The sequence below is a fragment of the Suncus etruscus genome, chromosome 14 (assembly GCF_024139225.1).
Source record: "Suncus etruscus isolate mSunEtr1 chromosome 14, mSunEtr1.pri.cur, whole genome shotgun sequence".
Classification (NCBI taxonomy): domain Eukaryota; kingdom Metazoa; phylum Chordata; class Mammalia; order Eulipotyphla; family Soricidae; genus Suncus; species Suncus etruscus.
This window is the reverse complement of record NC_064861.1, coordinates 32,449,846-32,476,691: the sequence shown is the minus strand read 5'-3', so window position 1 is coordinate 32,476,691 and position 26,846 is coordinate 32,449,846. Positions and strand designations below refer to the sequence as shown.

General features: G+C 44.3%; 1 protein-coding gene across 1 annotated transcript; it reads right to left on the bottom strand.

Moving 5' to 3' along the window:
• Positions 1 to 2,607: 2,607 nt before the first annotated feature.
• On the bottom strand, positions 2,608 to 26,735 carry ZCCHC10 (zinc finger CCHC-type containing 10). Its single transcript, XM_049786797.1, has 4 exons — positions 26,688 to 26,735; positions 10,775 to 10,936; positions 5,409 to 5,450; positions 2,608 to 3,039 (listed from the first exon to the last, which is right to left on the bottom strand). Exons 1-4 carry the CDS (start codon positions 26,726 to 26,728, stop codon positions 2,766 to 2,768), a joined length of 519 nt encoding a protein of 172 aa, XP_049642754.1. The 5' UTR covers positions 26,729 to 26,735; the 3' UTR covers positions 2,608 to 2,765.
• Between the last annotated feature and the right edge of the window lie 111 nt (positions 26,736 to 26,846).

Here is a 26,846-nt window from a genome sequence, read left to right as displayed (position 1 = left end):
GAAATCGCTCCTGACAGGCTTGGGGGACCATATGGGATGCTGGGGATGGAACTTGGGTCCGTTCTGGGTCAGGGCTGTGTGCAAGGCAAACGCCCTACTGCTGTGCTATCTCTCCAACCCTGAATCTAGGGTTTTTTTTTTTTTTTTTTTTTTTTTTTTGGTTTTTGGGCCACACCCGGCACTGCTCAGGGGTTACTCCTGGCTGTCTGCTCAGAAATAGCTCCTGGCAGGCTCAGGGGGCCATATGGGACACCGGGATTCGAACCAACCACCTTTGGTCCTGGATCGGCTGCTTGCAAGGCAAAGGCCGCTGTGCTATCTCTCCGGGCCCATCTAGGGTTTTTTTGTTTTTGTTTTTGTTTTTCAGCCACACCTAGCAGTGCTCAGAGGTTACTCCTGGCTATCTGCTCAGAAATAGCACCTGGCAGGCACGGGGGACCATATGGGACGCCGGGATTTGAACCAACCACCTTAGGTCCTGGATCGGCTGCTTGCAAGGCAAATGCCGCTGTGCTATCTCTCCGGCCCCAAATCTAGGTTTCTTGAATGCAAATAATGCATTGCACTATTCAGCCCTGTTTAAAAAAATTTTTTTGAGCATGCCTAGTGATACTCAGAGACTACTACTCCTTGCTCTGCACTCAGTCATAACTCCCGGTTGATTGGATTCAACCAGCGAGGCTGAATGCAAGGCAAGCACCTTGATCATTGTACTCTCAGGCCCCTAAAATAATTTGGGGTGTGTATAACACCTAGTAGTGCTCAGGGATTACTCCTTTGCTTGAAACCTTACCTGCTATGCTATCTCACCGGCCCCCCAGATGTTAGCCTTTTATCTGCCTATTTACTTGGGGGGGGGGGAGTTTAAATTTGACAGTGCTCCGGGTTACTTCTGGCTATGTGCTCTATGATCACCCTTGGCAGTTCTTAGGGAGCCATATGGGGTACCATGGATCAAACCTATGTTGGTTGCATGCATGGCTAATGCCCTACCTGCTGTACTATTGTTCCAGCCTCAGGACTTTATTTTATTTTATTTTTTTTTGTTTTTGGGCCACACCCGGTGGTGCTCAGGGGTTACTCCTGGCTATCTGCTCAGAAATAGCTCCTGGCAGGCACGGGGGACCATATGGGACACCGGGATTCAAACCAACCACCTTTGGTCCTGGATCGGCTGCTTGCAAGGCAAACGCCGCTGTGCTATCTCTCCAGGCCCAGGACTTTATTTTCTAACACGCTGAATTACTGAGACACCAAAATTATCCTAAAAGCTTAACATCTTTTTCCTTTTTAGATTCTTCAAGAACATTTTTCCTCTGAAAAGGCTAACTATAAGAACTAGGAGAAGGGCCAGAGAGATATCATGAAGGTTAGGCATTTGCCTTGCATGCAGAAGTATGGTGGTTTGAATCCTGGCATCCCATACGGTCCCCTGTGCCTGCCAGGAGCAATTTCTGAGTGTGGAGCCAGGAGTAACCCCTGAGTGCTGCTGGGTGTGACCCAAAAACTAAATACCCCCCATAAAAACCCCCCAAACCACACAGCAACAGGGGCCGAAGAGAGCATGGAGGTAGGCCTTGCATGCAGAAGAATGGTGGTTCAAATCCTGGCATCCCATATGGTCCCCCGAGCCTGCCAGGAGCGATTTCTGAGTGTAGAGCCAGGAATAACCCCTGAGTGCTGCCAGGGGTTAAACAAATAAAACCCCATAGCAACAAGAGGCCAGAGTGATGGTGCGAGAGTTAAGGCGTCTGCTTTGCACATGCTAACCTAGGATGGACCGAGGTTCGAATCCCCTGCGTCCCATCTGGTACTCCAAGCCAGGAGCAATTTTTTTTTTCTTTTTGGTTTTTGGGCCACACTGGTGACGCTCAGGGGTTACTCCTGGCAACGCACTCAGAAGTTGCTCCTGGCTTGGGGGACCATATGGGATGACGGGGGATGGAACCGCATTCCGTCCTAGGATAGCACTGGCAAGGCAGACATCTTACCTCTAGTGCCACCACGCCAGCTCCTAGGAGCAATTTCTGAGAGCAGAGCCAGGAGTAACCCCTGAGCATCACTGGGTGTGGCCCAAACCCCCTCCCAAAAAACCCAAAACCCACAAATACTATTGTCCAAAAGGCATAGATTTTTGGGGGGGTCACACCCGCTATAGCTCGGGCCCGCATAGATTCTTGAGCTTTTCACTAAGGATAAGAAATCAAAACAATTTTCTGAACATAAACATAAAAATAAAACACATTTATTAATAGTAAAAAAAATCTAAGCTTATAGTACAATGTATTAAATATTACATAGTAATACTCAGCCAGAGCATTAGAAATTCACTCACTGCCGGATAGTCTGAACGGATTATCCTGAAAACATACAAAGCATGGCATTTATTCATTTCACAAGGGATAAATTTGATCACAAAACAGATTTACTGGATTTCAGCTCTGATTAAGTTTGAGATATTAAAAAAAGAACAAGATTCACCCTATTTATTTTTATTCTGGGGCCACATGGGGTGCCGAGGATCTAACCCAGGTCAACCAGGTCAACCGTGTGCAAGGCAAATGCCCTACTTTGGCCTCAAGATTCACCTTAAATGAAAAGGCCTAATGCATTATTATTCTTTATGCTCTTACAATGTAAAATATTTAGAAAAGTGGATTCTAGAAATTTTGACCAATCAACCTCTTTGATCTTAACATCTACTAAGCTCCTGTTTGAGAGTCACATTGTTTTCAGTCCATCTGTCCAATATGGATGCAGTAATTCTATTTCTTTTTCTTCTTCCTTGGTGGTTCATCTTCTGAGCTGCTATCTGTGCTGGTGCTACTACTACTACTGCTAGAAGAGCTGGAATCCGAATCTGAATCAGAGGAAGAGGAAGAGCTTGTGGAGGATGCTGATGCGGAGGAACTGGAAGAGCTCTCGTCGGTGTCACTGTCATCTGAAGACGATGAGGTAGACGTCTCTCCACTCTCAGATGAAGAGTCGCTGTCTGAACTGTCACTGCTGCTGCTACTGGAACTGGTAATACTCTTAGACCTGTTGGACAATGAACAGTCACAGGGACAATGACTATTTAATACAACATTTAAAAGCAATTCCAGATGAATTATTTATTGATGTCTATAATAAAGCTTTCCCAACATATCACTCCTAGGTTTGATGCTTTTGGGTGGGATAATCAAACTTTACTAAGCCTAAAGCTCTCTGCTACTGACTGTTAGACTTACGGTGGGACTCAGCCAATGTCTTACAAGGACATTTTTTGGTTTTGTTTTGTTTGGGGCTATACTGGCTGTGTTCAAGGGTTACTCTTGGCTCTGAGCTAAGGAATCACTCTGGTGTACTCAGTGGACCATATGGGATTCTGGGGATCGAACCAGGGTCTGCCATGAGCAAGGCAAATGCCTTATCTGCTGTCCTATCACTCCAGCCCCCTTAAAAAGGTCTTTTACTGGAGCCGGAGAGGTGGTGCTAGAGAAAAGGTGTCTGCCTTGCAAGCGCTAGTCAAGGAAGGACCGTGGTTTGATCCCTTGGCGTCCTATATCCCCCCAAGCCAGGGGCAATTTCTGAGTGCTTAGCCAGGAGTAACCCCTGAGCATCAAACGGGTGTGGCCCCACCCCCCAAAAAAACTTTTACTTGAGCAATTTAACTCTCAGAGTTTAAGTAAGTGCATTTATTAATTCTCAAGAGTTCAAAATAGGGGCCAGAGAGATAGCATGGAGGTAGGGTGTTTGCCTTTCATGCAGAAGGATGTTGGTTCGAATTCCGGCATCCCATATGGTTCCCTAAGTCTGCCAGGAGTAAACTGTGAGCGCTGCGGGGTGTGATCCAAAAACAAAACAAAATAAAAATAAGTGCAATTTGGGGCCGGAGAGATAGCATGGAGGTAGGGTGTTTGCCTTTCATGCAGAAGGATGGTGGTTCAAATCCCGGCATCCCCTATGGTCCCCCGAGCCTGCCAGGAGCGATTTCTGAGCATAGAGCCAGGAATAACCCCTGAGCGCTGCTGGGTGTGACCCAAAAACCAAAAAACAAAACAAAACAAAACAAAACAAAACAAAACACAACAACAACAACAAAAAAAAACCACAAAATAAGTGCAATTTTACAATGATGGAAACTAAAGGTACCTCAATTTAAAATAAGGAAAAGAAAGTATACATATTACATTATGTTTGAGTGAGCATTGTTAGACTAGAAGAGCAGTGTAACTGTTGGGTTAATTTCAATATCATACACAGGGGCTGGAGAGCTAGAACAGGGTTAAGGCTGCCTTGCACGTAGATAATCCCAGTTTGATTCTTCCTCATTGCAGCTCCCTTGAGGACTGCCAAGAGTGAGCCCACAGAGCCAAAAGTAGCCCCTAAGAAACAGGGTATTTGGCCCAAATTTAAATGTCTTTCATATAGATATTGCCGGTATGTACTGTGATAGACATTTTGCTTTATTAACTTATTTATTTATTTATTTATTTTGGTTTTTGGGTCACACCCGGCAGTGCTCAGGGGTTTACTCCTGGCTCTATGCTCAGAAATCGCTCCTGGCAGGCTCAGGGGACCATATGGGATGCCGGGATTCAAACCGCAGTCCTTCTGCATGAAAGGCAAACGCCTTACCTCCATGCTATCTCTCCGGCCCCGCTATCTTTAGACCAAATACAGCTGTGATCAACATTTTCTTACATATAATTCATGGGAAATATGCACTTCCTATGAAAAACCAAGAAAAAATATTATTTTTAGGAAAAGGAAAAATGTTGAAGAAAAAGTAAAACTGAAGACAATTACAAGCCAGTAAAGAAAAAAGGATGACATCTATTTATTTTGGTTGGTGCTAACCGTGGCCGCACTCAGTGACTACTCCTGGCTCTGTGCTCAGGAATCACTCCTGCCAGGCTCAGGAGACCATCTGAAATGCCAGGGACCGAACCTGGGTCAGCAGTGTGCAAAGCAGATGTTCTACTCGCTGTTCTATCACTCTAGCCCCAAAGGATGACATTTAATATAACTGTAAATAAGAGGCTTCAGATTCAAATTTCATTTTAGTTTGGTTGGTTGGTTTTTACGCCAATATGTAACTTACATAATAATTCTAAAGCCATACATACTAAGAAAAGATGAACTTTGCTGTTATGCTGTTCTTGTGGATGAATCTGGAGGATTTCATGCTGAGCGAAGTCAGTGGGAGAGGAAAAGACACAGAATATTATCTCTCATATGTGGGATATAAAGAATCATAGCAGGGTCATAAGAAAATACCCAAAGGTTACAGAAACTGAAACAATGGTGAAGGGAAGTGGACACTCTATGGGGATGGTATGGTAAAGGATTGTGTTATGCGTAAAACACTATCATTAACAGTAATGTAAACAGTAGTGCCTAATATTAAAAGAAACCATAAATACCTTTTTTTCTTGGGCTTTCTTTCTACGTTAGTTTCTCCATTGCTGTTTAAACATGAGGGAGGGGAAAAAAAAAACACTTTTTAATAAAATAATTATACATGTCACATCTTAGACAAAGCCTTTTGCTATCCAAGAAAGTATTTTATATTAGAGAAACAGATTTTTTTTTTCCCTAGGGGTGTGGGGAGGGTTTGAGCCACATCCAGCTGTGTTTAAGGCTTATTCCTGGCTCTGTGCTCAGATGTGCTCAGAGAGGACCATATGGGATGCCAGGGATCAAATTAAGGGCCAGTTGAATTCAAGTCAAAGTGCCCTACCTGCCGTACCATAATTCTGGTATAGATTGTCTTATATAACATATACTCAGAACAATATTTCAAGTTAAGATCAACTGAAAAGTTTCCTATTTTTATGGTACATGCACACAGGTATCAACATGTAAGATAGATGGTATCAATTATATCAAATATCAATCATAAAATTTATCAGTTAGAAGATAAGTTTGAAGCTAAGGTAATTGAAAGTACCAATTTGATTACTTTTTATATCTGAATTTAGATGTCCATGCCTGAATCAGCTATTTGTTACAAAAAGGATAAAGCAAATAATAGGACAACAATTGTAATTTGTAATCTGAATTTCAAGGGTCATATTATGGCATACTCATATTAAAAAGAGAGCAGAGCCAGAGAGATCCTGGAGGTAGGGTGTTTGCCTTGCATGCAGAAGGACGGTGGTTCAAATCCTGGCATCCCATTAGGGCCCCTGAGCATGCCAGGAGCGATTTCTGAGCGTAGAGCCAGGAGTAACCCCTGAGAGCTGTCAGGTGTGACCCAGAAACAAAAAACCAAAAAACCAAGTAAGCATTTTAAAATAATCTTTTTTTTTGTTTGTTTGTTTTTGGGTTCATACCCAGCAGTGCTCAGGGGTTATTCCTGGCTCTACGCTCAGAAATCACTCCTGGCAGGCTCGGGGGACCATATGGGATGCTGTGATGCAAACCACTGCCTTCTGCATGTAAGGCAAATGCACCACCTCCATGCTATCTCTCCGGCCCCTAAAATAATCATTTTTGGGGCTGGAGTAGCACAGTGGTAGAGCATTTGCCTTGCATGGGGCCAATCACAACAGACCTAGGTTCAATTCCCAGCATCTCAGACTCATTCTGAGTCTGCCAGGAGCAATTTCTGAACACAGAGCCAGGAGTAAAAGAATCATTTCTTTTTCTGCATGTCCCCCAAATTTTTAAATTTTTTAAAAATTAAAAAAAAATTTTTGGGGGTCAAACCTAGTAGCACTCAGGGTTATTCCTGGCTCTACACTCTGAAATCACTCCTGGCAGGCTCAGGATGCCAGGATTGGAGCCACCGTCCTTTTGCATGCAAGGCAAACACCCTACCTCCATGCTATCTATCTGGCCCCCTTAAACTTCTTTTATTCTTTTTTTTTGGGGGGAGGGGGTCACACCTGGCGGTGCTCAGGGGTTACTCCTGGTTCTGTGCTCAGAAGTCGCTTCTGGCAGGCTTGGGGGACCATATGGAATGCCAGGAATTGAACTGGAGTCTGTCCAGTGATGGCTGTGTGCAAGGCAAACGTCCTACATTGTGCTATTGCTCAGGCCCCAAATTTTTATTGTTTAAAAACCAGAGATTAGATTCTTAACTGGTTGATGATTTTTGCCAGAACTAATCTTCTCTTCCCTCAGCTCTTAACTTTCTCTATACAGAAACTTCCTCCTCTCCTCTATAGACTGCTACAAGCTTCTGGTTTTGGCCATTAGAAGAGACCACGGCTTTCAGGGTTCTGCTTGCAAGTGTCAGTTATGAACTATTTGTACAGACTCCTCAGGACTCCACTGAGGGCTGAAAAAGCTTTCCAGATTCTTCTTTCCAGACCTTTTCAAATGGACTCAAAGAAGATATTGACCTCTTGTTTATATTTCATATGGATGTTATTTCTTTGATTTTTATATGCCTCTACTTCCCATTTTCTTATATAATTATAGATCTCCCCCCATGCTTTTTTTGTTTTGTTTTTGGGTCACACCCAGCGGCGCTCAGGAGCCACTCCTGGCAGGCACAGGGGACTATATGGGATGCCAAGATTTGAACCACCATTTGTTCAAATCAGCTTTGTGCAAGGCAAACGCCCTACTGCTGTGCTATCTCGCCAACCTTCCTCCCATTTTTTTTTTTTTTTTGTGGTTTTTGGGTCACACCCGGCAGTGCTCAGGGGTTATTCCTGGCTCCAGGCTCAGAAATTGCTCCTGGCAGGCACGGGGGACCATATGGGGCGCCAGGATTCGAACCGATGACCTCCTGCATGAAAGGCAAATGCCTTACCTCCATGCTATCTCTCCGGCCCCCCTTCCTCCCATTTTTAATTTTACTTATAGGACACTACTTTAGATAACATTTTCTAGCATTATTTTGCTAAAACTAAGTTATTGGTTCTGTTGATTTATCATCATTATGTGGCAAGATTTTTGTATGGGCACATTAAATCAGCAAAATTTTAGGTACAGAAAGGAGTTTCTATCCATTAAGAATGGAACCTTGGGACCGGAGAGATAGCATGGAGGTAAGGTGTTTGCCTTTCATGCAGAAGGACTGTGGTTCGCATCCTGGCATCCCATATGGTCCCCTGTGCATGCCAGGGGTGATTTCTGAGCATAGAGCCAGGAGTAACCCCTGAGCGCTGCTGGGTGTGACCCAAAAACCAAAAAAAAAAAAAAAAAAAAAAAAGAATGGAACCTCAGGGGCTGGCGAGGTGGTGCTAGAGGTAAGGTGTCTGCCTTGCAAGCGCTAGCCAAGGAAGGACCGCGGTTTGATCCCAGCGTCCCGTATGGTCCCCCCAAGCCAGGGGCAATTTCTGAGCGCTTAGCCAGGAGTAATCCCTGAGCATCAAACGAGGGTGGCCCAAAAAAAACAAACAAAAAAAAAAACAAAAAAAAAAGTTATTAAAAAAAGAATGGAACCTCACATTTTCTCCTGAAACAGGGAGATTCTCCATCTGAAACATCTTGTCTTGGTAATTTGACTTGAGCTCCCATCAATCAAAAATCAGCTGAACTCCCCTGTACCTTGTACCTCATTTTTAGATTGATATAGATTTCTGCATGGATTCTTTTTTTTTTTTTTTTTGGTTTTTGGGCCACACCCAGTGACGCTTAGCGGTTACTCCTGGCTATGCGCTCAGAAGTTGCTCCTGGCTTGGGGGACCATATGGGATGCTGGGGGATCAAACCGCAGTCTGTCCAAGGTTAGCGCAGGCAAGGCAGGCACCTTACCTCTAGCGCCACTGCCCAGCCCCTCTGCATGGATTCTTGCTAAGAATGAAGAGCTTGAAAAATCTTTCACTTCTCCGGCGTCAAAAGACAAGATAACCATCAGTGAGATACTACAGTTTTATCTGCAGTAACATTCTGAGTATATCTACCATCTTCCAGAAATGGGCTCAAATCTGTCCTTACATGGGCTTACAGCTGTCCTGGATAAGACCTGTAAATAAATTTCATCTTGCCTGCAAGGCGGATTTCCTTACATCTCCATCAAAGATCTCTAACTGTGGATTATCCTGTGACTCTCTGATTGCTTCACAAGATCTTCATAATCTACCAGATTCATGATCTCTGAATTCCGGCTTTGTCATCTGGTATACTAAGAAAGACTTTTTTTTTTTTTTTTTTGGTTTTTGGGCCACATCCGGCTGTGCTCAGGGGTTACTCCTGGCTGTCTGCTCAGAAATAGTCCTGGCAGGCACAGGGGACCATATGGAATGTCAAGTTTCGAACCACCATATGTTCAGATCAGCTGCCTGTAAGGCAAATTCCCTACCACTGTACTATTTCTCTGGCTCCTACATTTTTCTTTTTGATGCACCTATGCAAATTGTTGCTTTTAGTTTAGTTTTTTTCTCTTGTCTTTTCAAAGTCTATTACTTATTTTCTATTTTGTTTTAATTTTTTTGTTTTAGGGCCACACCTGGTGATGCTTAGGGGTTACTTCTGGCTATGCACTCAAAAATTGCTCCTGGCTTGGGGATCATATGGAATGCCAGAGATCAAACAGAGGTCTGTCCTGGGTCAGCCACGTGCAAGGCAAACACCCTACCACTGCGCTACCGCTCCGGCCCTATTTTGTTTTAATTTTTAAATAATTAGAAAGGGGGATGGGGCAGGAGGGATATCACAGAGGTAGGGCATTTGCCTTGCATGCAGTCAATCTAGGACGGACAGTGGTTTAAATCCCGGCATCACATATGGTGCCCCAAGCCTGCCAGGAGCAACTTCTGAGCACAGAGCCAGGAGTAACTCCTGAGTGCTGCCAGGTGTGACCTAAAAACCAAAAAAAAGATTTGGAGCTGGAGAGATAGCACAGCAGTAGGGCATTTGCCTTGAACATAGACGATCCAGGATGAACAATGATTCCAATCCCAGCATCCAATATGGTCCCCCGCGCCTGCCAGGAGTGATTTCTGAGTGCAGAGCCAGGAGTAACCCCTGAGCATCGACAGGTGTGACCCAAAAACTGAAAAAAAAAAAAAAAAGTGTTTTCCTTGTATATAGCCAACCTGGGTTCGATGCCTGGCAGCACATAAGGTCCCTGAGCCTGCCAGGAGTGATTCCTGGGTGCAGCCAAAAGGAAGCCATGGGCCGGAGAGATAGCATGGAGGTAGGGAGTTTGCCTTACATGCAGGACAGCTGTTTGAATCCCGGCATCCCATATGGTTCCTTGAGCCTGCCAGGAGCAACTTCTAAGTGTAGAGCCAGGAGTAACCCGAGAGATGCCGGGTGTGACCCAAAAAAACAAAAAAAAAGTAAGTCCCGAGCACATCTACAAGTGGACCCCACAAAAAAATATAAATAAATAAAAACAAATTCTGGAAACAGGCTAATTTAACACTTAATTTCCTATCTTATTGCAATGCATTGTAACTAGTTGTGTAACTCTGGGAAAGCTAGTGACCTCTTTGTATCTCAGAAACTACATATGTAAGGCAGAATTAATAAAAATGCTACCTGACATAACTGCAATGCTAAAACAAGCTGATTTCAAGGCCTGTGAGAGACAGAAAGATTTGTAGTATGTGCTTTGCTCATGGAAGCTGAAGTTTGATACCTGGCACCTATGATTCCCCAGCATCAATGAAAGTAGCCCCCAAACACCTCCCCGTGGGCTCAAAAAGGGGAGAAAACACAAAACCAAAATACAAATACTTGGAGTTTACTGCAAAGGTTGGTTTGCAAAACATTAGTACCAAACCCCAAATCTAGAAATCATCATGAAGCATTCATTAGTTCACGAGGAAGTCCTGTAAACACAAACAAAAATCCATCCTATGCATACCATAAGGCTAACACTTACCTTTGTTGTAATAGTAATCTATTCTCTCTTTCTTTTAAAGCTTTCTTAAGTTCTGCTGTTCTGGAAGGTCGGTGCAGGTATTTTCTTTTTCCTGTGCATTCATATGTCCAGTGTCCAAATTCCAAGCACTTCTGACATCTTACATGTTGCTTGTTTGCTTCACTATAGAGCAAAAACCAAAACAAAATAAAAAACCAGAATACAGGCTTTAAAACTTTTTGACTTGAAGGCCAGAGAGACAACTCAAAGGGCCAACAAGTGTTGTATACACTAGGCCCCATGTTCAATCCCTAAATTTACAAGACCCCTAAGTACCACTGAAGTGGCTCTGGTGGGCCCCAGCACTGGAGAATCATTAGGTTGGATAGCCAGGCTGAGTACACAGAAGTGAAACCTGGAGCCCCTGAGCATTGCTTGAGAGGATCTCAACAACAACAACAACAACACTTTCTTTTTGACCTGACATTTTCCACCCTGAAAACCATAAACTAAGTAAAAAAAAATTGTTTATTCATACTGCCGGGTGTAACCCATAAAAAAAAAAAAAAAAAAAAAAAAGAAAAGAAAAGAAATTGCTCCTGGCAGGCTCAGGGATGCCAGGATCCAAACCACTGTCCTTCTGCATGCAAGGCAAACGCTTTACCTTCATGCTATCTTTCTGGCCCTCAAAATTGTTTATTCTTAAGATCCAACTAAAAAAGGTATTTTTGTTTATTTGTTTTTTCGGCCATACCCAGCAGCGCTCAGGGGTTACTCCTGGCTTTGTGCTCAGAAATCATTTCTGACAGGCTTGGGGAACCATATAGGATGCCGATGATCAAACCCGGATCTGTCTCAGGGTTTGGCTGATGCAAGGCAAATGCTCTACTGCTGTACTATTGCTATGGCCCTAAAAAATTATTGTATATTTTAAATTGATAGAGTTAACCACAGAACACTTAAGTACACTAGAGAATGGACCTTAGGGCCAGACACAGACCTCAAAGAGCTGAGCACATGCAAAGCAGACTGCATGCTCCCTTGAGTTCAGGTTCAATCCCCAGAACAACTACGCAGCTTGGTTTCCTGAGAAATAAACCCCGACGCACCTCTGAGTATGGCACAAAGTAAAAACAAACCAAAAAAGCATGGCTCTTGAGTACAGGCAAATTTGAAGTCAAATTTGGTTTGTAGTTCAGTGGTGGAGCACCTCACATGGATGAAGCCCTGGGTTTCATCCCTGTCAGCTTTCTCCTACCCCACAATTACAGTAGCTTCTCAAGTCCATTCTAGTAAATGGCAGTCTAGTTAACTCAGGTTAACAATCTCTTCAGAACTAGAAAAGGTTTATTGTTGTTGTTGTTGTTTTTGTTTTTGGTTCAAGGGTTACTCCTGGCTCTATGCTCAGAAATCGTTCTGGCAGGCACGGGGACCGTATGGGATACCGGGATTTTACCACTGTCCTTCTGCGTCTAAGGCAAATGCCCTATCGCTGTGCTATCTCTCCAGCCCCTAGAAAAGATATTGGCGGGCAGAGAGATAGCACAGTGGTAGGGTATTTGCCTTGCATGTGGCCAATCCGGAAGGGGCCCAGTTCAATTCCAGAAATCTCATATGGTCCCGCAGCCTGCCAGGGTTGATTTCTGAGTGCAGAGCCAGGAATAACCCCTGGGTGTAGCCCAAAGACCAACCAACCAATCAATCAATCAATAAAGTTTTAAAAAAATTGGAAACAATTTACTGAAACATAAGAACTAAAGTAAAAAAAATAAGCAGGTTGGGGTGGGAGATAGTGCAAAGAACTAATTCACTAGCTCTGAGTGTTTTAGATCTGGGGTTTGATCCCTGATACTATACTGTCCCCTGAGCAACAAATCTGTTTACTATCAGTAAACAATTAGGGCCAAGAAAGTGGCTCAGTGGCAGAGCAAACATTTTGCATGTTTGAGGTCTTGGGTTTGATGCCCAGCACCAAAGGAAACAAAAAGAATAACCAAGTTAGGGGCTGGAGAAATAGCATGGAGATAGGGCGTTTGACTTTTATGTAGAAAGACAAGTGGTTCGAATCCCAGCATCCCATATAACCCGAGTCTGACAGGAGCAATTTCCTGAGCATAGAATTTAGAGTAACCTCTGAGCGCTGCTGGGTGTGACCCCCCCAAAAAAAAAAAGAATAACCAAGTCAAACAAATCAATGGAAGAGAACAGATATCCAGAAATACACTGATGTATAAATGAACACATTTACAAGGGAAAAGACTCAAATCAGATCAGAAATGAAAGGAGAGAGATTACAACAGAACCCTAAGAAAGTCAAGACATTATGAGAGCTTATTATAAACAACTGTATACTAAGTTAAGCTAGAGAACGTCGAAAAATGGACAGATTTCTGGAAAAACATCATCTCCCGCTACCTAATGAGGAGGAAGTAGAAAGCCTAAACAGGCCAATCACAAGTAAGGAAATTGAAACAGTAATTAGAAAACCCGAGGGGGCTGGAGAGACAGCATGCAAGTAAGGCATTTGCCCTTCATGCAGGAGGTCATCGGTTCGAATCCCAGCGCCCCATATGGTCCCCTGTGCCTGCCAGGAGCAATTTCTGAGCCTGGAGCCAGGAATAACCCCTGAGCACTGCCGGGTGTGACCCAAAAACCACAAAAAAAAAAAAAAAAGAAAACTCCCGGGGCCGGGAGAGATAGCACAGCAGTGTTAGCCTTACAAGCAGCCGATCCAGGACCAAAGGTGGTTGGTTCGAATCCCGGTGTCCCATATGGTCCCCTGTGCCTGCCAGGAGCTATTTCTGAGCAGACAGCCAGGAGTAACCCCTGAGCACCGCTGGGTGTGGCCCAAAAACCAAAAAAAGAAAAAAAAAAGAAAACTCCCCAAGAATAAAAGTCCAGGACCAGATGGTTTACAGGTGAATGTTTTTTGTTGTTTTTGGGTCATACCCGGCAGTGCTCAGGGTTACTCCTCGCTCTATGCTCAGAAATCGCTCCTGGCAGGCTTGGGGGACCATATGGGATGCCCAGATTCAAAACACTGTCCTGCATGCAGGGCCAATGCCCTACCTCCATGCTATCTCTCCGGTCCCTACAGGTGAATTTTATCAAGCATTCAGAGAAGAGTTATTCCCATTGATCCCATATAGCCAGAAGTAACCCAAGTACTGTGGATGTGATCCCCAGAAAGCTCCCCAAATCAAAAAAAGGACCAGAGGATCGCACAGCGGTAGGGCATTTGCCTTGCACGTAGCTGACCTGAGACAGACCCAGGTTCGATTCCCAGCATACCATATAGTCTCCCAAGCCTGCCAGGAGAAATTTCTGAGCATAGAGCCAAGAATGATCCCTAAGTGCCGCTGGGTGTGACCCAATAACACACACACACACATACACACACACAAAAGAAATTAAAGATTGATCCATATCTTATACATTACTCAAATGTCAATTCAAAATGGATCAAAGACCTTAAAATTATACCTGAATTCATAAAGTTCATTGAGGAAAACATAGGCAGAACACTCCAAGACTTAGATGTCAAAGAAGTCTTCGATGATAGGATGCCAATGGCAAGAGCTCTATCATCAAACCTAAAAAATGGACTACATGAAACTAAAATGTTTCTGTATGGCAAAAGAAACATGGGCTAAAACTAGAAGCTAACTGAATGGGAAAAAAATTTTGCACTCAACATATCAGATAAAGGCTTGATATCTAGGATATACAAAGTACTCACAAATGTTAGCTCCACAAAACCTAAAAATAAACATCAAAAAATGGGGAAAGGGGGACAGAGCGATAGCATAGCAGTAGGGCATTTGCTTGCACATGGCTGACCCAGGACAGACCTGGGTTCTATCCCCAGCATCACATGTGGTCCCTCAAGCCAGGAGCAATGTCTGAGCGCATAGCCATGAGTAACCCCTGAGCGTCACCGGGTGTGGCCCCAAAACAAAAACAGGAAAAAAAATGGTGAGAGGAAATGAACAGGCACTTCTCTGAGGAAGACCAACAGATGGCCAACACACACATGAAATCCAAACAAGACAACAATGAGATATCATCTTACACCAGTGAGGATGGCACATATTAAAAGCACTGGGAACAATCTGTTGGTTGGGATGTGGTTCGAAAGGAACTCCCCTCCACTGCTGGTGGGAATGCTGCCCGATTAAACCCCTGTGGAAACAGTATGGAGGGTTCTCACTAAACTCAAAACTGAGCTGCCATATGATCCAGCAATTTCCCTTTGGGGTATCTATCCCCAGGACAGAAAAACATTTGTCCAAAAGAATGTATGCACACCGCTATTCATTGCAGTACTCAGAGTACAACAGCGAAGACTTGTCTTAATTTTAATATGTCTATAATAACTATAGACATAGAATTATCTATAGTAACTCTTCAATCTTTTTGTTCAAAGTGGTAAAAGTAAAAAATGTAAAGACAGTACAGTAACTGGAACTGGGAAACATAATAAGTATAAGAAATAATAAACATGAAAATTTGGTCATTATAATCAAAGATAAGCAAATCAAATCCTTAAAAAAAAAACAAACAAAACGAGAGATAGTTCAAACTGGCTGGAGCACCAAGTTCAATCTCTGGCACCAGATAGTCTCCCAAGCACCAGCGAATCAACCCTAAAGCACAAAGCCAGAAGTAGTTTCTAAGCACTACCTAGCAGAAGTGGCCAAAAAAAACCCAACAACAACAACAACAAAAAACCTTAAAATTGGAGAGATAGAACAGTAATAGAGCGTTTGCCTTGCACGAAGCAGACCTAGGAAGGATGGTGGTTTGAGTCCCAGCATCCCATATAGTCCCCCAAGCCTGCTAGGAGCGAGTGCAGAGCCAGGAGTAACCCGAGTGCCACCGGGTGTGACCCAAAAACCAAAAACAAGTAAATAAACAAGTAAATAAAAATACCCCTCTTTGGGGCCGGAGTAGCCTGGACCACGGTTAGATCCTCTGGCATCCCATATGGTCCCCCAAGCCAGGAGCAATTTCTGAGCGCATAGCCAGGAGTAACAACTGAGCATCACTGGGTGTGACTCAACACCGCCCCCCCAAATATCCCAAAATTTCCAATAAAATACCATTGAGCACTCACCAGAAAGGTTAAAATTGAAAAATGGCAACAAAGAATTATCAGGGATATATATATAGAAAGAGGAATATATATCACTGCTGGTATGAATGCAAATTAATTCAACCATTACAAGAAAAATAAAGTGCCACAGCTGAAAGATATGCATACTTACTTTCTGGATCAGTAACTTCATTTGTAGTATCTGCTTATTGTTTCCTTTTAAGTCATTTTAGAAAAATATGTGAAACAATAAAAATCATAGAAAAATTTTTTTTTCTTTTTTGTTTTAGGTTTTATTGTTTTGGTCATTGTTTTTGGACTACACCTAGTGGTACTTAGGGTTACTTTTGCAGTGTGCTTAGGGACAATACCGGATGCTGAGGATCAAACCTAGGTCAGCCACGTGCAAGACAAACACTCAATCTGCTGTACTAGCTTTTCAAAGGTTTTAAATACAAGTCAAAGAGCTAGTTTTCCTGGGTCACTTGTGAATTTTCTTTTGCCACACTTGGTAGAAAACTCAAGGTTTATTCCTGACTCTGTGTTCAGGGATTACTTCTGGCAGGAGGGACATTTTGAGGTGCTAGGCCTTGGCCGGGTATGTGCAAGGCAAGAGTACCGTTGCTCTGAACCCTGAAACAACTGTTTGTTTTGGGGCCACACTCAGCAATGCTTAGAAGTTATTCCTGGTTCTGAGTTTAGGAAATACTCCTGGTGAGCTCAAGGGACCATATAAGATGTCAGGGATTGAACCTGGGTTGGCTGCATGCAAGGTAAGCTCCATATTATACTATCTATCACTCCATCCCCATGAGCTCTTATTTTCCCATTTTATTCAATGAGTTGAATAACAGTTCAGATACTTTTGTCCCTGATATACTGTTTGTTTTGGGAACCATATCGGCAATGCAGGAATGTTTTGGGGAACACTGTAGTGTTGGGGATTGAACACAAGGCTGAGGCAAACCTGACTCAGTCCAGCTCTTAATCCCTGATGCTTATATACCTACTTCTGTTTTATTCACTCGGATTGTGAGTTTATAAAAGGCCTCATTGTGGGCTGGAAAGATAGCACAAAGATAGAGTGTTTGCCTTGACAGTGGCTGACCTAGGACGAACCTTGGTTAGATCCCCAGAGTGGTCCTCCAAAGCCAGGGGCATTATCTGAGCGCATAGCCAGAAGTAACCCCCCCCCCCCAGCGTCACCAGGTGTTGCCCCTTAAAAAATGCCTCTAAATTACAAACACCCAATAAGAAATAAGATTATTAATTTATGGGACCGAAGAGATAGCATGAGGTCAGATGTTTGCCTTGCATGCAGAAGGACGGTGGTTCAAATCCCGGCATCCCATATGGTCCCCTGAGCCTGCCAGGAGCAATTTCTGAGCTCATAGCCAGGAGTAACCCCTGAGTGCTGCTGGGTGTGACCCAAAAACCAAAAATAAATAAATAAATTTATGATGATTTGGTATTTAGTGTTCATGACTTTTCCTTCTAATGAATTTAATAAATTCAGGCAGAATTTTACCTGAAATAGGTAGTCTAGTCCCTGGAATCAATCCTACTTTAAATAAAAATAAAAACAATTGCCTACTTCCAATCCCTCAGTACCACTGTTTTTTTTTTTTTCCACCAGAGTTCCAGTAAAGTTCCAGAGCAGCAGTAAAGCAATCTCACCTGGAAAAGTTCCGGTATTTGGAGAGCAGTCACCTGGTCCATAGCACACCGAATGAATAAGGTGCTCTGTTACCTCTTTTCATTTTTCATGTGTTTTAATAAAGGGTAAAGCAAAAAGAAAAAAAAAAAGGCAAAGCCAAATAAAAAATATTTGCCTGCTCTCTTATGTCTATAACAACACTGGTGGCCTGATTGCCTGCCACCCCAAGTGACCCAATTCCTTTTGGATTCCTTGTGTTTTAAATATAACTAAAGCAGGGGCTGGAGAGAAAGTACAGCATGTAGCCTACTCAGCTTCAAGCCCTGGCACCATAATAAACCCGTGAACATTCCCACGTATAATCTCTCAGGCACAGAGCCAGATGTAAATCCTGACATTACTGGGTGTGGTCCAAACATTAAAAAAAAAAAAACACCCCCCCCCCCCTTAAACGATTTCAGGAGACAGAGCCTTGTATGTGCCAACCTTGGGTTAGTCTCTCATATGGTCCATGACCTTTACCAAGGGACACTATCTGAGCAGAGCCAGAAATAACCCCTGAACACTAAGGAGTAGCCCAAAACATCCAACAAATAATTGATCAAATAAGAAAATCTAGGAAAGATAAAGAATTCTTTTTTAAAAAGGAAATATGGGGGCCAGAGAGATAGCATGGTGGCAAGGCATTTGCCTTGCATGCAGAAGGACGATGGTTCGAATCCCAGCACCCATATGGTCCCCTGAGCCTGCCAGGAGTGATTACTGAGCATGAAGCCAGGAGTGACCTGAGCGCTGCCGGGTGTGACCCCCCTCCCCAATATAAAAAAATAAAAAAGGAAATATAAAGAGGGACAAAAAGAGCAAGCCCCCCCCTTTTGTTTGTTTTTGGGTCACCCCTGGCAGCAGCAGAAGGATGAAGAGACAAAGTGTGTGTGTGGGGGGGGGAAACACCTTCCAGGTCTGGAGAGATAGCACAGCTATAGGACCTTTGCCTTGCTCGTGGTGGACCCAGGACGGATCCGGGTTTGATTCTTTGCATCCCATATGGTCCCCAGAACCTTCCAGGAGCAACCCCTGAGCGCCACAGGGTGTGGCCTCAAAACAAAAGCAAAACAACAAAAACCACACCCCCAAACTTGACAGGCTGGAACATAGTGGAATTAACAAGCATAAAAGTAAGTTTCATTCTTAAATCTAGAAAAGCTACTTGATGGCAATTCAAGCAGAAAAACAGAGGGTTTTGTTTTTCATGTCATTCCTCTCCCACCGAAATACACAAGTTAGTACTAGTGGGGTTATCTGAGTTTTGTGCTGGAGAAACTATGCAGTGTCAGATATAACCTGGGCTTCAGCCCACTGAACTCTTTCTGATCCAAACTGAACTCTTTTTGATCCAGAAGTTTTTTTTTTTAATTTTTGTTTTTTGTTTTTGGCCCACACCTGGCGATGCTCAGGGATTATTCCTGGTTATACACTTAGAAATCGCTCCCGGCTGGGAGGACCATATGGGACACCTGGGATCGAACCAGGTCTGTCCTGGATCTGCTGCATGCAAAGCAAAAAGCCCTACCGCTGTGCTACTGCAGGCCCCAATTCAGATTTTTTTTTTTTCGGGCCACATATGTTTGATGCTTAGGGGTTACTCCTGGCTAAGCGCTCAGAAATCGCCCCTGGCTAAGGGGGACCATAGCCGGGGGATCGAAACGCGGTCCTTCCTTGGCTAGCGCTTACAAGGCAGACAGACACCTTACCTCTAGCGCCACCTCGCCAGCCCCAATTCAGCTGTTTTTAACTCAATGAGATCAAAACTTAAAGAATCGGTCAAGGGGGCCAGAGCGATAGCAGAGCAGTAGGGAGTTTGCCTTGCATGAGGCTGACCCAGGACAGACCCAAGTTTGATTCCCAGCATCCCATAGGGTCCCCCAGCCTGGCAGGAGTGATTTCTGAGCAAAGAGCCAGAAATAATCCCTGAGCGAAGCTGGATGTGGCCCAAAAACAAACAAACAAAAAAACAAAACAAAAAGATTAGGTCAAAAATTAAACAGAAAGGTTTTGCTTCATAAATATGAATTTTGAAAATCTTATTTAAGGATGCCTCCCACAATCTGGAGCATTTCCTGCTTTCCAAACCCAAAGTTCCTTTTTTAAATTATTTTTAAAAACAAAAACGCTAGGGGCAGGAGAGATAGCACAGCTGTGTAGGGTGTTTGCCTTGCAAGCAGACGATCCAGGACTGACCTCGATTTGATTCTCAGCATCCCATATGGTCCCTGGAGCCTGCGAGGAGCGATTTCTAATAGCAGAGCCAGGAGTAGCCCGAGTGCCAAAAGGTGTGGCCCCCCAAAATGGGGCGAGGGGAAGGTAGAGCAATAGAACAAAGGGTAGGGAGTGATTCCTGAGCACAGAGACAGGAGTAACCCCTGAGCACTGCAGGGTATGGCAACAACAAAAACAAACAAAAAAAAAGTTTTCTTTTCAGTCCCACATAATTTCTGATAAATATTAAAAATATAACAGGTAGGCCAGAGCAGTGGTGCAAGCAGTAAGGCATCTGCCTTGCCAGTGCTAGCCTAGGACAAACCGAGGTTTGATTCCCCACGTCCCATATGGTCTCCCAAGCCAGGAGCGATTTCTGAGCGAGTAGCCAGGAGTGACCCCTGAGCGTCACTGGGTGTAACCCAAAATCCAACCCCCACCAAAAAAAAAGTAGATCCCTACTGAAATATTTTAAGCTAGTTGGCCAGGCGATAGCACAGTGGCTAGGACCTTGCACGTGGCCAATCTGGGTTCAATCCCCAGCCTGCCTGAAGTAGCTTCTGAGCTCAGCATATGGAGTAAGCCTTGAGTGCCCTCGGATGTGACCCCAAAATTAAAAAAAAAAAAAAAAAAAGAAAGAAAAAAGTAGTGAGTGAAAACCCAGTGGAAGTTTCAGTAAAAGACATAAATCTTGATAGTGCCTTACATGAAAGTAAATATGATTACAATTATTATTTATTTTTTGTTTTTCACCCTGCAGCGCTCAGGGGTTACTCCTGGCTCTACGCTCAGAAATCGCTCCTGGCAGGCTCGGGGGACCATATGGGATGCCGGGATTCGAACCACCATCCTTCTGCATACAAAATAAGCGCCCTACCTCCATGCTATCTCTCCAGCCCCTATTTTTGGTTTTTGGGCTACACTAGGTGATGTTCAGGGGTTACTTCTAGTGGGCTCAATGGCTCATACGATGCTGGGGATTGAACCCAGGTCAGCCACATACATGGCAAACATTCTATCAGCTGGACTATCACTCTACCCTACAATAACTTCTTTATTTTTTTGGTTTTTGGGCCACATCCAGCGGTGCACAGGGTTAACTCCTGGCTCTGTGCTCAGAAACTGCTACTGGCCGGCTCAGGGGATTATATGGGATGCTAAGGATCAAACTCGGCCCATCCCGGGTCAGCTGCGTGCAAGGCAAACACTGTGCTATTACTCCGGCCCCTACAATTATAATTTTTAAAGTGAAAAGTGAAAATAATTTCAGGTGACTTAAAATTAGCAAAAAAGCTGCTAAAGGAATGCAGAGTTAAAATTACTCTTATTTTCCTCCTTTTTTATTTAACTCAAAAACTTGTTTCTTTGAAAAGTTTTTGAGGGGCCGGGCGGTGGTGCTGGAGGTAAGGTGCCTGCCTTGCCTGCGCTAGCCTAGGACGGACCTCGGTTTGATCCCCCGGCATCCCATATGGTCCCCCAAGAAGCCAGGAGCAACTTCTGAGCGCATAGCCAGGAGTAACCCCTGAGCGTCACCGGGTGTGGCCCAAAAACCAAAAAAAAAAAAAAAAAAAAAGAAAAGTTTTTGAACAATTTCTGAGTTATACCTGCTTGTGCTCAGGGACTTCTGATTGCGCTCAGAAATCAGATAGTATAGAGATAGTATAGTGAGTAAGGCACTTGCCTTGAACACAGCTGAACGGGGACTGATTCTCTCCCTCCTACCCCCTATGATTCCTGAAAAGTCAGAAGTAAGCCCTGAACACCACTGGGTGTGACCCCTAAAAAAACAAAACAATCCCTCCCATCATCCACTCCCCCTGGAGTGATACATGAGCACAGAGACAGAAACTCTGAGCATTGCTGGTTCGGCTAAAAATAAATAAATTTAAAAAAATGAGGGTGTGTGTGTTTTTTTTTTCCAAAAGTTTTAAGTTCAGTGGGCTTAGCTAAAAAATAAGAAAACCAGGGCTGGAGTGATAGCACAGCACTAGGGCATTTGCTTTGCACGAGGCCAACCCAGAAAGAACCCAAGTTTGATTCCTGGCAAAACATATGATCCTCCGAGCCTGCAAGGAGCAATTTCTTTTGTTTTTTGGGCCACACCCGGTGACACTCATAGGTTACTCATAGGTGACACTCAGCGGTTACTCCTGGCTATGAGCTCAGAAATCACTCCTGGGAGACACCTTACCACTTGCGCCACCACTCCAGCCCTTTTTTTGTTGTCTATCAAAGCGTTTTATTCCTTTTTTTTTTTTTAATAATATCTTTATTTATGGAGCACAGAGGTGGGGCGTTTGCATTGCATGTGGCCGACCTGGAAGAGGCCTGGTTCGATTCCCAGCATCCCATATGGTCCCCAGCCTGCTGGGACAATTTTTGAGTGCAGAGTCAGGAGGACCCCTGAGCTCTGCCGTGTGTGGACCAGAAACCAATCAATCAATGAATCAATCAATCAATAAAGTTAAAAAAAATAATACCTGGGTCCGGAGGGATAGCACAGCGGCGTTTGCCTTGCAAGCAGCCGATCCAGGACCAAAGATGGTTGGTTTGAATCCCTGTGTCCCATATGGTCACCCGTGCCTGCCAGGAGCTATTTCTGAGCAGACAGCCAGGAGTAACCCCTGAGCACCGCCGGGTGTGGCCCCCCCAAACCAAACAAAACAAAACAAAAAAACCTTTATTTAAACACCGTGATTACAAACATGACTGTAGCTGGGTTTCAGTCACAAAAAGTACACACCGCCTTCACCAATGCAACATCATCAATGCCACCCATCTCCCTCTTCCCACACTCCCTGCCTGTATTCGAGAAAGGCAATCTACTTCTCTGACTCATTAACATTGTGATGGTAGTTGTTAGTGTATTATTTCTCTAACTGCTCTCACCCCTCTTTGAGGTGAGCTTCATATAGTGAGCCGGCAGAAATGATTTCCGAGTGCAGAGACAGGAGTAACCCAAGTGCCACCAGGTGTGACCCAAAACCCAAAAATAAATAAATAATAAACAAGAAAACTAAAACAAAAGACACAAAACAAAACAAATAGAAAAGGATTTTCTTCTGCTTCCCCTTAACTCTGCTAGGCTCTAAAGACTTTCTCTGACTCCTCAGGGAACTATTGTCTATAAATCATGACAACTTTTTTGGGCCCGGAGAGATAGCTTGCCTTGCAAGCAGCCAGTCTGGGACCAAAGGTGTTGGTTCGAATCCTGGTGTCCCATATGGTCCCCCGTGCCTGCCAGGAGCTATTTCTAAGCAGACAGCCAGGAGTAACCCCTGAGCAACACTGGGTGTGGCCCAAAAAACAAAAAAATCATGACAACTTTTATTATACGATGTTTTCTTCCTAACTGGACCAGGAAATTCCTAAAATATTTTTCTTCTGTGCCAGATACAGAGAAACTGTAGAAATAAAATATCTGTTCTTTGGTTGCTTCCTTGTTTTTGGTTTTGGGGCCACACCCGGTGATGCTCACGGATTACTTCTGGCTATGTGCTCAGAAATCGTCCCTGGCTTGGGGGACCATATGGGATACCAGGGGATAGAACCGCAGTCTGTCCTAGGTTAGTGCTTGCAAGGCAGATGCCCTACGGCTTGCACCACTGCTCTGGACCTGTTTGTTTTGGGCCACACCAGCAGCGCTCAGAGGTTACTCCTGGCTCTGTGCTCAGAAATTGCTCCTGGAAGGCTTGGGGGACCATATGGGATGCCAGGAATTGAACCCAGGTCTGTCCCGGGTCGACCACGTGCAAAGCAAAGGCCCTACTGCTATGCTATTGCTCCGGCCCCTCAATTTTCTAATACTCCCGAAATTTTAGAAGTGAAATCTTTGACTTCATATTTATAGCAGACATTAGTTTAGATGTCTAATCCTAATTTCTTTGTCTCATCAAATTACCTACCCAAACTCATCTTTATTTTGGGAGGGGGGCAAGAGACCTAAACTTTAACAATCTAAACTTAAAAGAGCCTTGTTTTACTGGCAGGCCTGGGGACAAAGGTTGGTTGATTAGGAGTTACCCCTGGTCCTATGCTCAGGGATCACTCCTTTATCTGGTATGGAAGATAAACACCTTACCAGCCTCTTACTATCTTTCCAGCCCAGATGCGATTACCTTTTAAAACTATAAAAATTACCCTAAATGGTGGTGGTGATGTTTAGCAACTTTGTAAATCAATACTATACATTTAATCACTACTGAAACCAATCACCTAAGCTATAACTTTAAAAAAAATGAACATATAGGGTCCAGAGAGAGCACAGCAGTATTGCATTTGCCTTGCACACAACCAATCCAGGACCGACAGTGGTTCAAATCCTGACATCCCATATGGTCCCCAGAGCCTGCCAGGAGCGATTACTGAGTGTAGAGCCAGGAGTAACCCCTGAGTACCGCTGGGCGTGACCCGCCCCCCCCCCCAAAAAAAAGTGACCATATATAGAACTATCTTGGACCACAGATGTGAACCTAAGTGTGGACCAAAAGCTCAAAGGAGGTGGGAAAGCAGTAGGCAGAGTATGGAAGGGTACTGGCATTCTGGTGTCACTGCAGTATTGGGGCTGGAGCAATAGCACAGCAGTAGGGCCTTTGTCTTGCACTGGCCAACCCTGGAAGGACCCCAGTTTGATTCCTGGCATCCCATATGGTCCCCCAACCCTGCCAGGAGTGAGTTCTGAGCACAGAGCCAAAAGTAAACTGAGCACCGCTGGGTGTGGCCCCAAAACCAAAAAGAAATAAAATTAATAATAATAATAATAATAATAATAATAATAATAATAATACAGTTTTAGTATGTTAAAAACAAACAACATGGAATTTAGATTAAAAAAATTTTTTTTGATCTATAAGAAACTTAGACAGGATAGGAGAGCTAGTACAGCAGGTAAACCAGGTTCTATCCCCAACATCCCACATGGTCATACAAGCACGTAGGAGTAATTCCTGAGTGCAGAGCCAGGAGTCAGCCCTGAGCATCGCAGGTGTGGCCACAAAACCAAACCAAACCTTAGAGTTCTTGGGGGCTGGAGAAATAGTATAGCTAGTAGGGTACTTACCTTGCAGGCGGCTGACCTGGGTTCAATCTTGGTTTAATCAATCATTCCAGGTGTCGGCTGTAGGTGGTCTCACTAGCCCACCAGGAATGATTCCTGAACAGAGTCAGGTGTAAGCCCTGTTCATCGATTGTGCCCCCAACAAAACAACACTCACACCCTCAAAACACACACACACACACACACACACACACACACACACCAAAATACACTTAGGTCTTAAAAACTAATTCTTTTTGGGGCCAGAGAGATAGCATGAAGTAGGGCTTTTGCCTTGCATGCAGAAGGACGGTGGTTTGAATCCCAGCATCCCATAAGGTCCCCTAGGCTTGCCAGGAGCGATTTCTGAGCTTACAGCCAGGAGTAACCCCTGAGCGCCACCGAGTGTAACCAATCACTAGTTCTTTTTTTTTCTTGTTTTTTTGGACCACACCAGGTGACGCTCAGGGGTTATTCCTGACTATGAGCTCAGAAATCGCTCCTGTCTTGGGGGACCATATAGGGCACCGGGGAATCGAACCACGGTCCATCCTAGGTTAGCATGTGCAAGGTAAATACCCTGTTGCTTGCACCACCGCTCCAGCCCATTAAAAACTAAATTCTTAGGATCAAAGTAATAGCACAGCATGTAGGGTTGTTTGCCTTGTACATGGCCAACCAACACCAAATTCTCATATGATGCCGAGCATGCCAGGAATAATCTTTGACCTCTGTCCAGTGTGGCCTCAAAACAAATCAAACAAATAAAACCAACAAAAAGCCAACCCCTAAATTCTTGGGATGGGGAGTTAACTCCAGGGAAGAGATGCATTTTCTATTCACGAAGTCCAGGTTGTCATAGGCACCACAGGGGACAGACCCAAGTGTAGGTAGGCCCCAAACAAAAACGAAATAAAAAAAAAACACCTAAATTATTTTCTGACTCAAAGCAATTATGTCACTGGAAGCTCTTTCCCTCAAATCCTTACATTTCTTTTGTGTTGGTTTTGGGGTCACTTACTCAGCTCCACTCAAGTCAAGCACTTTTCTCTGGTCTATCCTGACAAGTTTTCCACCTAGTTCAAATGTCATAGATTCGCAGGCTGAAACCTGGGTTGGATCCCCACAACAAACCATCTGGGCGAGCATTCCGGTGAACCGAAGGTGATATCCGAAAATAACACCAACAACAAAAAACAAAAGCAAAAATGAACATCACCTCTAACTTAGAGACGCCTTTCCAATCACCTTTAGTTTTTAGTGTTGCCATTTAAGAAATTCTGGTTGCTCCAGGCATAGTTCACTTGGGATGTTTATTTTGATTTTATTCCATCGCTAGAGAATAAATATAACCTTCCTGAAAGTTCCCCCATTACCTTTCGCCCCCAGCCCCGCCCTAAACACCTCTTTTCCTTTACCTGCAAACTCTGACTCAGAGTTTGCAGAAAGTGAATAATACCAAATCAATCTATTGGTAAGAGTGATGATAGCAGAGGGAGAGAGAGGAGTGCTTGGGTGTAAAGTAAGCCTTGAGTGGGGGTGCTCCAGGAAAGTGTCAGCAGAAGAGGAAGCAGCTGAGCAGAGCTGGGCGTGTGCCATCAGGTTTGCAGGATGTGAAAAAAATCTAACAAAATTTAACAGGCGACAATAGTTTAGCACTTGGTGTCAACAGGCCACAGGGCGTGTGTAGGAACATGCATCACTCAATGACCAACTAGCCCGTAGGCAGCAAACTTAAGTCCCAGGACCCCCCACCCTCCATCAAGATAAGTGTATGGCCCAACGGCTATGCTCGGTCGGGACGGGAACCACAGAAAACCCGACTCAAACTCGCAATCCCGTGCTCCAAGCGCCCAGTCCGCCCCGCGGCCATACTTGGACCCTCACTTACGCTTGTCTCCGAGCAATGAGCCGGTGCATGGGAGTCGCCATCTTGGCGGGCCGGGAGCCGGTCGCGCAGGATTTTGGGAAACTCCTCCGGGGGCGTGGCCTGGGGCTGCGCGACCGTCGTAGTGGGCGGGGCTAGGCGAGCCTCGGCCTCTGGAGCCTG

Excerpts from the sequence above, each read along its gene's own strand:
- ZCCHC10 (XM_049786797.1), bottom strand. The coding sequence starts at position 26,728 with ATGGCGACTCCCATGCACCGGCTCATTGCTCGGAGACAAGC. Across the intron at positions 10,937-26,687 it reads CTCATTGCTCGGAGACAAGC|TGAAGCAAACAAGCAACATG; the intron begins GTAAGTGAGGGT and ends TTTGCTCTATAG. Across the intron at positions 5,451-10,774 it reads AGATTACTATTACAACAAAG|CAATGGAGAAACTAACGTAG; the intron begins GTAAGTGTTAGC and ends ATGTTTAAACAG.